Source organism: Cetorhinus maximus, chromosome 21, assembly GCF_964194155.1.
Source record: "Cetorhinus maximus chromosome 21, sCetMax3.hap1.1, whole genome shotgun sequence".
Lineage (NCBI taxonomy): Eukaryota > Metazoa > Chordata > Chondrichthyes > Lamniformes > Cetorhinidae > Cetorhinus > Cetorhinus maximus.
Window position 1 is genome coordinate 88,982,594 of NC_135899.1, and position 12,842 is coordinate 88,995,435.

At 40.8% G+C, this 12,842-nt stretch overlaps 1 protein-coding gene across 4 annotated transcripts in view; it reads left to right on the plus strand.

Annotated features, from left to right (window-relative positions):
- The window catches only part of taf12 (TAF12 RNA polymerase II, TATA box binding protein (TBP)-associated factor), a 32,427-nt gene that overhangs the window by 810 nt on the left and 18,775 nt on the right, over positions 1-12,842 (plus strand). Inside the window, exons 2-4 of one of the 4 annotated variants that reach the window (XM_078567405.1) lie at positions 2,818-2,895; positions 7,882-8,133; positions 11,892-11,969. In XM_078567405.1, the coding sequence (XP_078423531.1) occupies positions 2,827-2,895; positions 7,882-8,133; positions 11,892-11,969 (399 nt within the window). In that variant the 5' untranslated portion in view covers positions 2,818-2,826. Of the gene's footprint in view, positions 1-2,813; positions 2,896-3,148; positions 3,253-7,881; positions 8,134-11,891; positions 11,970-12,842 lie in introns of those variants that run through there. The other 3 variants (XM_078567404.1, XM_078567406.1, XM_078567407.1) reach the window with 3 other exon arrangements.

Here is a 12,842-nt window from a genome sequence, read left to right on the forward strand (position 1 = left end):
GCAAAGGTGCTTATATCTTAGCAGAACTGGGTCGTTGGGTCAAAATCCTGGAACTCCCTCCCTAACAGCACTGTAGGTGTACCTACACCTCATGGACTGCAACGGTTCAAGAAGGCAGCTCACCACCACCTTCCCAAGGGCAACTAGGGATGGGCAATAAATACTGGCCCAGCCAGCGAAGCCCACATCCCGTGAATTAATTTTTTTAAAACTTAACTCAACTTTCCTTTACACCCATTTGACTTACACCCCCAATAACTCAAGTCAGATAACTATCAAAAATTGGATCATTTGGTCTGAGTACTATTTCAAAGGTTCTTGTGGGCTGCAATTTTTGGGCCTTCCACACATGTTTGGCTAGGTTGTCCCTTCAAATCTTCTCCAACCGTCCCACTGTTGTAAAAGTTCAACGCAGATGTTGCTAACGCCTTGCGTGTAGCAACCTCGTGTCAGAACTCTCCTGTTCTAATATTCTTTAACTCTGAAGTCTTGCACCTCTCTATTCCTCCCTCTCTCTCTTTCACTTTTTCCACACCCTCACTCTTTTTCCACACCCTCTCTTTTTCCACTCCAGGCCCCCTCCTCCCCCCCCCCCCCCGCACCCCAAGCTTGGCTATCCCTAGATATCTGACTCTCTATTAGGAGTCCTTCAGTTAGTAAGAGCTTTAAACTCCTTTAGCCAGCATACGCACAAATTCAAGTGAATTCTGCTTAAAAGAGATGTTTTTTCTGCACCAGCTTGTTATAAAACTCAAATCCTATTTGAGACCAGAACCACAGCAACAATCTACACACCCCTATAATTAACTTCTGGTTGGCCCTTTTTCTATTGTTTATGTCCTAAACAAAAACAAAACATCTATTAGATGTGGTCCGCAATTGGGCGATATTTGCTGAACAATCCTGAGTGTGCTGACAGCTACTCTAACAACCAATTTAAGATGGTTAGTCGATCTCCTAACGTGGCTCGTTTACGCTTGCTAGAAACAACATACATTCATACACAGGGATTGATTCTCTGCAAAACAAAAGGAATATAGTCAAGCCTTGTGCCTTTTTTAAATTACCCAGGAACTTGATGAGCCTATAGCTCCCGCTTGCTTTCTCCATGACAACACCTTTGCCAATAAGCGTCAACTTGCCAGCCAATCAGCACCCATTTCTCCTGTAGTGTAAATTGTTGTGATCGTCTGAAATTTGACGTTCTTGTATTTGTCCTGATGAGTGCAAGACGAAAAGCTTCAGTAACTCATCTCTGTTTTCAACAATATTCAAGTTCGATACCATCACTCAATAAGTTTGCAATGTCTGAATAATTAAACCTACAAACCTACACTCTCTTTCTTTAGGCACTGGACTGGTGGGGGTTGGTGTGACTTGTGTGAAATTCCCATTTTGTAAAGGCATGGCTCAGTGGGTAATGCTCGCCTGAGTCACAAGTTTGAGAGTTGACATCCTACTCCAAAGACTCGAGCACAAAAACTTACACTGAAACTTCAGTGCTGCATTGTTGGAGGTGGCTGTTTTGAATGAGGCATTAAGCGAGGCCGTGTCTACTTTCTAAGGTGAAAGTAAAAGAACCCTTGGCACTATTTCGAAGAAGAGCAGGGGGGTGGTATCCCTGATGTCCTGACCAGTATTCATCTCTCAACATCACAAAACTAAATTATCTGATCATTATCACATTCCTGTTTGTGGAATTTTACTGTGTGCAAATTGACTGCCGTTTCCTACATTACAAAAGTGACTACACTTCAAAAGTAATTAATTGGTCGTGAAGTGCTTTGGGATGTTTTGCGGTCATGAAAGACACTATATAAGTACAAGCCTTTCTTTTAAATGGTTGTGCTTTGCTTAAGAGCTGGCAGATGCTTAGGACAAGCAGAAAACATATATATGTTTGAAGGTCCAATGTAATTGCAACGAAAATAGCACTGAATGTGTTAGAACATGGAGAGTAGGAAATAGGAGTAGGCCAATGTGCCCTTCGAGCCTGCTAGCTTACTTTAGCTTTTATGTGTTTGTACACTCTCAGAGGAGTCTACTTTTCCCTCTCTCCGTACTCCTGTTACAGAGGAATGAATCTTGCTGGGGTTTGGCACCTTGGGCAGCAGTGGTCTTCCACTGCCTTGCCGAGGCGGCAGGTTACTCAGGTGAGCCTGACCTGTCTTCACCCATGCTCCTCCAGTCATGAAATGGTGAGCTGATGGAAAGGGAAGCCCTAGTTAATTTGCCAACAACCCCAAGGCCTGTGGATACCAAGGTCAATTATGACGGGCATCCACCTCAAATAACATTGGCCAAGTCAACATGGGCTAGAATTGAACCTGAGACTTAGATTTTTAAACTTTTCTACTTTTCACTTGCTAGCTTTAAAAGCAGTTATTAAACCCTACCAACAGGCCCTCCATTTATTAAGTTCAACACCCGCTGCGGTTTTTCATTTGAAAAATGTTTTTATTGTGGCCAAATACTGTAGTTAGCCTCTTTACAACATAGTGTGAAAGTCATAAGAAAATTAGAAGCAGGGCTTGGCTGGGAAAGCCACATCTCTCTAAGGAAATTTTAATCCTTTTTTTAAAAATGTACTTGATTTCATCTTCATCATAAGATCATTCTCAACCAGTGGTTTGTTATCTAGGAATTGCCCTCAAGCTCATTCTTTGGTGAATTAATCCTACACTTAGTGTTACCCTGTGTCATTACTTTTTAGGATATTTAATTTGTTGTTTTAAGGCACTTTTTAAAAAGCATTCGTGGTACATAAATTCAGTTAATCTTAATGTGGCTTAATCCTTGCTGTTTGTTTCCAGGCAGCATGTCACAATGAACTCTTCATTATCTGGGCCTACAGCAGTAGCTGATGTGATTAAAGATCTAGACTCTCAGATAGCAGTAAGTAGTGCCTGAGTTGGCCTTGACTGGCATGAGAGAATGCAGCAGCAGAATATGGACAGGGGTTTTGCATTTGATTTTGCTTTCTAGACAATGGGGATTAAATAGCTTTTTTGCAAATGTTCAATGTGAGTACAATAGGAAATCGCCATTTTTGAGGCTGTATCTAAGTTAGCTACAAAATGACCATCTTATAAAAAATTTTTATGTATATTTTTGCTCATTTTTCTCCCCTTCTGAAGGTACTTTGCCGCAATGGTAGCGGTGATTCACCTGAGGCTAGACTGTGAGCGTCAGCCAATCCAGTACTCCCGAAGCTCCCCTGCATATATTTCCAGTGCAGATTGATGCTTTGTGGTTAGAATTTTTTTTATTCATTCACGGGATGTGGGCGTCGCTGGCTTGCCCATCCCTAATTGCCCTTGAGAAGGTTATGGTGAGCTGCCTTCTGACTAACTTTTCCCTCCCTAGCACTCCACTGCTAACCAGATTGAATTTTCCAACCTCAGCCATGTCAGAGAATTAAACTCGGGACTTTCTGATCTGTACAATCTGCTACTCGCTGCCTTAAATAACTGACTGATCCCCTTTAACTCTAAGCAATAAGAAAATTAGACATAATACAAATTAATCATTAAAATACATGCCACTGCTTTATAAGTGTATAGATCTATTAAAATGCTTGGGCAAAGGGGAAATTCTTGTTCAAATGCAAAGAATATTTCTGAATTCTAAAATGTATGGTGTACCCAATGGTGAAATCTATTGAATAGTCCTATCACCCTAAATTTAATAAACATATTCCTAAACTTAGCAGTGTGTGCAAAACTACCTTTACCTTACAACACCTTGCTGCTGACAACCGCTTGGCTTTGCCAATATTGTACAAGGTTCTACTGCTGACTCTCAGGATCTTGAACCTAGTTAGAGGAAGTTTTTTGCTGGTGTATCAAAGCAAACGTGCTTTCCAAAATTAACATGTCAGAAACCTCTGCTGGCAACCCAACCATACAGAACAGTGTGCTCATTTTTTGCTGCTGTGTACATACACAGCTTCAGTTAATCCAAAAGCATAACAGCTAGGGACACTTGTAAACCACTCCTATAAAAAATAACTATGCATACAAAGTGGATTTTCTGCTCTGCAATATGTAAGCCAGTATTGCAGAACAGCTTCTTGAATTAAAAGCAAAGAACTGCAGATGCTGGAAATCCAAAGCAAAAAACAAAAATACCTGGAAAAACTCAGCAGATCTGGCAGCATCGGCGGAGAAGAGCACAACTGACGTTTCGAGTCCTCATGACCCTTCAACAGAACTGTTGAAGAGTCATGAGGCCTCGAAACGTCAACTTTGCTCTTCTGCACAGATGCTGCCAGACCTGCTGAGTTTTTCCAGGTATTTTTGTTTTTGTTTTTTGCTTTAGCTTCTTGAATTAATTCTGTAGTATCATGCTTCATTAGTCATTCCTTTGTTACCACTTTGGGACCCTAATATATATCATATGATATATGATGTTAAATACCTTTCTCGGATGTCACCTCGATCAGTTCTTTGCACGTACACATTGTCTAATAAAGTTTTTAAACAAATTATTGAAAAAATGATTTAAAAGCTTTAAGTGCAACAATGTCTGACTTTGGGACATTTCAGTAAATGGGATAATTCAGTAAAATAACTTTCTCATTCAGAACCTAAATGAGGTATTGACTTAGACCTGCTCTAAAGGACTGATATACACAATAGCTCGAATGTTGCTATAGATTAACATTAACTCATGTATTTAAAAGTACTCTATTTTAATTTTGGCTTGGGGTTGCCTATCATTTAGAAGTTGACGTATGATTAACCAGCTGCAGGCTTGAAACAACTTCTACTAACTACGTAGAACGTTGCTCCAATGTCTAGTTTCGGCAAAAGCATTGTTAATTGTCTCCAGTGACTGTTTTCAGTAAATTGTATGGTCTCCTATAAAATGGAAGTGTTGATTACCTATTTGCTTTTATCTGCTGACAAAATTATATGCTTGTGTTTGGGGTGGCTAGTGAGTGATTTTATTTTTGAACATGAGAAATTTTTGCCATATTGATTTGTGCTTCCTATACAACAAATGAAACTCCAACTTGTTTGTTACTTAAAGAAACAAATACTTGAATTCTATTAAGATAGTTGCAATCATTTGGTTTCTAAATTAAGCACAGAAATACAATAAATTTAAGTGGCGGGGGGGTCAAATTAGAAACCAGTCTTCCCTCGGTTATGGAAGAAAAAGCCAATCATTCAATATTTTACACAATATGTGATTTAGACACTTTGAATGTTTGGGGCATTTTATTTAATGCATTTATGTTATGACTAAGCTAAAGCATGTTCAACTTAAGGGATCTGTCTACATGATAAAGCAAGTGAAATAAGCTGGAGCTTGGGATCGCCCAGTACTACAAGGTGCCAAACTATCACGATATGTAAAAGATGAGACATTGTTACTTCACTATTATAAACCTTGCTAATTTGATTATGCCAAATCATTCTGTGTAAGTATCTTCCGGGTTGCACAATTGGGGCATAAATACTGACTTTGTAGGCAACTGATGTATCAGCTGTTTACTAGTGCACCCCTTAATTACATGTTTTACCTGCTCCTGCATGTGAAAACTAAACAAACCTTTATTTAACTAAATTTTTTGCAGCAGTATGTCCATTGGCACTTTGGTACTGACTAGCATGCGTATAACATTTGTTTATGGCGCCTTGTATTGCACACACCAGGCAGCGATTGCGAAAACACACTCTGGTTTTCTTGTCAATTGCTTTCCTCCCCTAAAGGTATTGACTCCTTTTTAGAGTGCGGATCAATGTATACCAGTGCACTCCATAACCTCACCCAGGTAGGCAGTATTCCTGTGTGAGCTTTTGCTGAAGAATGCTGGCAGTCTTTTTGGCATGGGGCATGTCCTATCTGAACCCAGTTCTGCCCTTACCCCACTACACATTAATTCTTGGCATACTTCCAAGAGAGCAAACAAGAGCCTTGGATTTTTTTGTTTTCCCCCTCGCCCCTCGCCTCTCTCCTCATCCTAAGCCCAGGGCTGCTGATCTTAATTGTTACGCTTTTAATTCCACCTTAGCTAGAATTCGGGCTGAACTGAAGAAATTCAACAAGCTTTGGGGATTTGGGGACCTGAGTGAAAACACTCTTGGGTGCCAAGAAATAAAAGCTGGAATCCACACACTTTTATATATCAAAACGTTGGGATAAAAAGATGTTGAGGCACTTTATTTGGACAAAGGAGGTTTATTTATCCAGAGAGAGTGAAAAGACTACCAGTATTTTGATGATTTGCAATACAGTATTTGCAATGCAATTATTTTACCATCAGTATAATATGACTGTGAAGTCTGTGGCTGCTGCATGGTGCCAGTTAACTGCCTCCTGAGCTAGGGTCTGAGGCGCACACACAGGAACTCTTCATGGTACTAAGGTTCAACACAGTTAAGAACTAGTAAGTTTAAAATTTTGTGAAGTAATTCTGAAAGCCCATGCGTGTTGATATTTCAATTGATTGTGCTGAATTGGATCATGTCATGCTTTAAAAAAGTACTCCCAGAGAGAATTTTACCTCTTGTATGATCATTTTTTGACTGGTTTTCAAACCTGTCAACACATAAAGGGGTCTATGTAATTCTGTCACTAAGATCGAAGCACTTTGGGTCAACTTTCCTGCTACAAGTAGTATTTGTTGCTTTGAAGTTACTAATAAAACCTTCTTATTGAAAAAACTGTTAAAAATTGTTAGCTTTGAAAAATAATAATCTGGTGAGCCCAACAGTTGCCAAGCTACTTGATATTTTTCCATGACAAGGGCTGATGAGTTGTTTTAAGGGGTTGGGGAGTTATTGATTCAAATGTATTCTGAGTTGAGTGTAAGATAAAAACAGTGCACCATTGTTACCATGGGCAACATTATAAATAAATGTTGGAAAACATCCTTTCGTACGCTGTCTATGCTTGGATTTCCAATTCTTTCTACAGTATTTCAATTCATTTTCAAATTTTGCTCAGCCAGACAAAGCTTCAGTAATGTTGTCTTTAATATACTCTTTTCACATGAAATGTCATCCTTATAATGTCAAATAGTCCAAACTTTCACGAGACCCTTTAGGAATTGCTAATATTGCAATGTAACATGTGGTCAAGGACTGCTAGATTTCTCAAATATTACACTGCCTTTCTGATGTCAATCTTGGGATCCTCGCTCATTAATACATCTTCTGAAGTGGGCATAGTCTACAGTCACATTTCATGTTGAGGCAATATTTGAATATTTTATTATCTTTAATCACTTTTTATAGCAGTTAAGTCAGCCTCCTGCCAATTCCACTGATTGCACAGATGAGCGCTTTTACTTTTTTATCTAGAACTGGGGTTGGACGCTTAGGGAGAAAAACCATGGAAGGGTGATTTTCTTGGCTTTTCCAAATTAACAGAAAGAAATCTTGGCAATGAAACACATTTCTGATCCTAATGAATATCTGAAGAAATATGCTATAATTTAACCCAAAAATGGCATCCTTTCCCAAGTTTTCGTAAGCTTTTTACAATGTTGCTTTATGCTTGCTCATAACTTTGTACGTATAATTTAATACTTAACTTTTTTTGCATGATTTGTCTTTGGGACAGTGGCTTATATACTTCAGCTGAAATGACTGCTGTAATACAGTAAATGAATTGTAAATGGGGTTTAGGATTTCTGTAAAATTCACTCTGAGAGCAAAGCCTCTGAATACTATACTGATATATTAATGTTGATTTACATTTACAGCCTCGTGAGTTTGGGAAGAAGGGTACTGCTAAAATAGTGTAATTTTAATTTTTCAGAACCTGAACATGCTTAACAAACTAAAACATAGATCTAGAGCTAGCTGTGTTTAAATGTTCGTAAAAGACTGCATTTCAAAATTATGTTTTCTTTTATGTTTTGAACAGCTGATTGGTCCCGGCCCCCACAATCCCAAACAGAAACAGGATTTGGAGAAACTTAATGATTTAAAGGCCAAAGCCCAACAGATTATGAACCAGTTTGGACCTGCAGCTCTAATAAATTTGACAAATTTTCCCTCAATAAAACCTGATCCATCCAGTATACCACCTCCAAATACAATGGCTAATAGCACTGCTGTGGTAAAGATACCTGGAACACCAGGCTCGGGGGGACGTATGAGTCCAGAAGGCAATCAGGTATTGTAGTTTTAAGATTTAAATGTTTTACTTTTTGCTGTCCATTTTATTTTGAATCTTTATAGTATTTTCTTCTTTGTAGAGTTTAACCCTCCCCTTCAGATATAAGGATGAAATGATAGTGGGTACAGCTATCTTAATGACTGCTGCCATTTTCACGATACAGCTCGCTGATACGGAGGCTGCGTTTTTATGCGAGGGAGAGAGTGACATGTTTTCAACTCCCTGTTTGGCAAAGAACTGGGAAACTTAACCCATTGTTGCAAACCGGCTTGAGTAACTAATAACTCTGTGATGCTAATCTAATGAAACTGCAGCACAGGCCTACAGGTGTGCTAAAGAACTGAAGGAGCAAGCTATAGACAAAGCTAAGCAATCCATAATTGCCGGTGGTGTAGTGGTATTGTCACTGGACTAGTACTCCAGATATCCAGGGTAATGCTCTGGGGACCTGGGTTCAAATCCCAGTGTAATTTGAATTCAGTAAACAATCTAGAATTAAGAGCCTAACGACGACCATGAAACCATTGTCAATTGTTACTAATGCCTTCAGGGAAGGAAATCTGCTGTCCTTAGCTGGTGGGGCCTACATGTGACTCCAGAACCGCAGCAATGTGGTTGACTCTTAAAATGCCCTCTGAAATGACCTAGCAATTAGGGATAGGCAATAAATGCTGGCCCAGCCAGTGATGCTTACACCATGAAAGAATTTTAAAAACAGGTCAAATCAAAGCTCTGCAATCCTACCACATCCAGTTATGAATGGCGATGGATAATTAAACAACTAACCAGAGGAGCCGCTACCAAGAACATCCCTATCCTCAATGATGGGGTAGCCCAGCATATCAGTGCAAAAGATAAGGCATTTGCAACCTTTTCAGCCAGACATGTTGGGCTGAATTTCCCCCCACCCCCTACCCCACCATCAGTGGGGGGGGTGGGAGGTTGATGGATGGGCGCGTTTCCAATGGGCGCCCCCCCACGATCTGAGGCACGGCACCATTTTACGTGGGTGGGCCAATTAAGGCCCGCCCAGCGTGACGTCCGCACGGAAGTGCTATGCGCTTCCTGTGCAGGCGGGAGGGAATGCCAAAAATAGAGAGTACGCTCTTTTGCCCATGCGGACAAAAGAGCGTATTCATCTCCCTGAGGCTAAGTGCTGCCTCAGGGAGATCACCTCTACTTTCAAAAAATATATATATTTTTAATTTCCCTTACATATCCCCTCATGTGACATGTTCATAATTTCCAAAAATACTTTATTAAAATTTTTTAAACCCTACATGAAACCTCATCCCACCTGTGGATGAGGTTTCATGTTTTTTCTACGCCCCGCCATTTGACGGGCAGGTCCACTAATTACTTTAATGGCTCTGTCAATGGCCTCAATTGGCCATTGACAGGTCGGCGGGCCCACAGCTGATTTTGCTGTGCCCCCGCCTTCCTGAAAATTTAAATGGGGCGGGATGACGTCGGGAGTACTGCCCGACGTCACCGCGCGTCATTTTACGCGTCAGCGAGCGAGCCCCGCTCCACCCCCCCCCACCCCCCCAGTTCGCCGACGGTAAAATCCAGCCCGTTGAGTTGATCACTCTAGGCCTACTCCTGAGGTCCCTACCATCACAGATGACAGTTTTCAGCCAATTTGATTCACTCCACGCACTATCAAGAAAAGGCTGAATGTACTGGATACAGCAAAGGCTATGGGTCCTGACACTATCTTGGCTGTAGTACTAAAGACCGGTGCTTCAGAAATAGCTGTTGCAGTATAGCTACAACACTGGTATTTACCCAGCAATGTGGAAAATTGCCCAGGTATGCCCTGTCCACAAAAACAAGGGCAAATCCAATTCGGTAATTACTGCCCCATCAGTGCTGTCAGTCATCAGCAAAGTGATGGAAGGTGTCATCAACAATGTTACCAAGTAGTACTGATCTGCTCACTGATGCTCAGTTTGTGTTTTGCCTTGGCCTCGGTGCATTTTTGGTCCAAACTTGGACAAAAGAGCTTAATTCTGGAGGTGAGATGAGAGTGACTGCTGTTGATATCAAGGTAGCATTTGACTAAGTGTTGCATCAAAGAACCCTAACAAAATTGGAATAAATAGGAATGTGGCAAAAGCTCTCCACTAGTTGGAGTCATACCTAGCACAAAGTTAAGATGGTTGTGGTTGTTGGAGGCAAGTTTTCTCAGCCCCAGGATATTGCTACAGGAGTTCCTCAGGGTCGTGTCCTCGGCCCAACCATCTTCAGCTGCTTCATCAATGACCTTCCCTCCATCATAAGGTCAGAAGTGAGGATATTTGTTGATGATTGCACAGTGTTCAGCACCATTTGCATTTTTCAGATATTGACGAAATTTGTTCCTGCATTCAGCAAGGTCTGGGCTGATAAGGGGCAAATAAATACACCACACAAGTGCCAGGCAATTACCATTTTCCAGTAAGAGAAAATTTAACCATCTCCACATGACATTCAATGGCATTACCATCACTGAACCCTCCACCAATATCCTTAGCATTGCCATTGACCAGAAAGTTAACTGAACCAGCCATATAAATACTGCGGCTACAAGAGCAGGTCTGAGGCTGGGAATTCTGCCATGAGTAACTCACTTCCTGACTCCCCAAAGATTGTCCACCATCTACGAGGCAAAATCAGGAGTGTGATGGAATACTTTCCATTTGCCTGGATGAGTGCAGCTCCAACAACACTCAGGATCGAAACCATCCAGGACAAAGTAGCCTGCTTGATTGGCACCCCATCCCCACCACCTTAAACATTCACTCCCCCGCCCCCACTGATGCATGGTGGCAGCACCGTGTACCATCTACAAGATACAGTGCAGCAACTCACCAAGCCTCCTCCTATAGCACCTTCCCAAAGCCATGACCTCTGCCACCTAGATGGACAAGGGCAGCAGATTCAAGAAAAGACCACCACCTGCAAGTTCCCCTCCAAGCCACACATCATCCTGACTTGGAATTATATTGCCGTTCCTTCACTGTCCCTGGGTCAAAATCCTGGAACTCTCCCTGCCCCCGCCCCCCCAAACAGGTGAATGTACCTACACCACGTGGACTGCATCGTTTCATGAAGGCAGCTCACCACCACTTTTTCAAGGGCAATTAGGGATGGGCTATAAATGCTGGCCTAGCCAGCGACAGTTGCATACCATGAACGACTAAAACAAAAAATTATGTTTTGGATGCAGTGTGTGTGCGCGCTTGTCCTCTATTTGTATTTGCTAACTTTTAATACTTAGCTCACAGGCAGAAACAGATAATAAATTGGGCAAAGGGTTTTTCGTCTCAACTATTGTAATGGAACTTAACTTGGACTGGGTCTTTTAGTGAAGGCTTTAACTTGGAACTTGAAAATCTGCAACACAGATTTAAGTTTAGTTGTTTCTTGACACCAACTGTTCAAATAGAAATGTACAAGATTAAACATGGTATAAAAGATGGTATAAGAAGTGTATGAGCAAAGAAGCAAGTAAAATTGGAAAATGTACTTGTGTTATGAAATATATACATCACATGTTGCATGATTAAGTGAAGGAGCAGGCTGAGACATTAGTTCATGTATGATATATGCTAAACCACAGGTATTTATCTCTTAATTAAGCAGGGAAATATCTTGTGGGCACATTTGTATATTGTACAGATCCTGCCCCACCCACCCTAATGGTTTACCATTTGTCAACTCAAAAGCCTTAATGTGAATTTTCTGCATCTTTATTCTAATTGTATGTTCAGGTTTTAAGCAAGAAGAAGCTGCAGGACCTGGTGCGAGAAATTGATCCAAACGAACAACTTGATGAAGATGTTGAAGAAGTAAGCTTTATAAACAAATTTATAGCATTATAAATGTAAAGTACTACTTTACCCTGCACTATTATTTGTGACGTGAAAAGTTTAGAATCCTTGTTACTTGGGCAGTTCTTTTAGGTACAAATACTATTCTGTCACACCACCTCCTACTCGAGTTACTCTTGGCATCCCCTCCTCCCTTCTCCTTTTCTTTACAAGCTTTAAAACTCTCATGTGGTGTCACTCAATCACTACTTTTTGACTTCCTTGTCTCAGCGGGTGCAATAGCATAGTGGTGATGTTACTGGACTAGTAATCCAGAGACATTGGACTAATGATCCAGAGGCATGAGTTCACATTCCACCACAAGTCACCAGGACCCGATGGACTTCATCCTAGAGTTCTAAAAGAAGTGGCTGCAGAGATGATAGGTGTATTGTTTTTAATTTTCCAAAATTCCCTTGATCCTGGAAAGGTTCCATCAGATTGGAAAATAGCAAATGTAACTTTTCAAGAAAGGAGGGAGACAGAAAGCAGTTACCCTAACATCTGTCATAGGGAAGTTGTTGGAATCTATTATTAAGGAGGTTATAGCAGAGCACTTAGAAAATCTTAATGCGATTAGGCTGCTTTAACATGATCTTGTGAAAGGGAAATCATGTTTGACTGATTTATTAGAGTTCTTTGAGGAAGTAACAAGTAACGTGGATAAAGGAGAATCTGTAGATTTGGTGTACTTGGATTTCCAAACGGCTTTTGAAAAGATGCGACGTCAAAGGTAAGGGCACATGGTGTAGGGGGTAACATATTATTATGGATAGAGGATTGGTTGGCTAACCAGATACGGAGTGTAGGGATAAATGCATCGTTTTCAGTTTGGTAAGCTGTAACCAATGG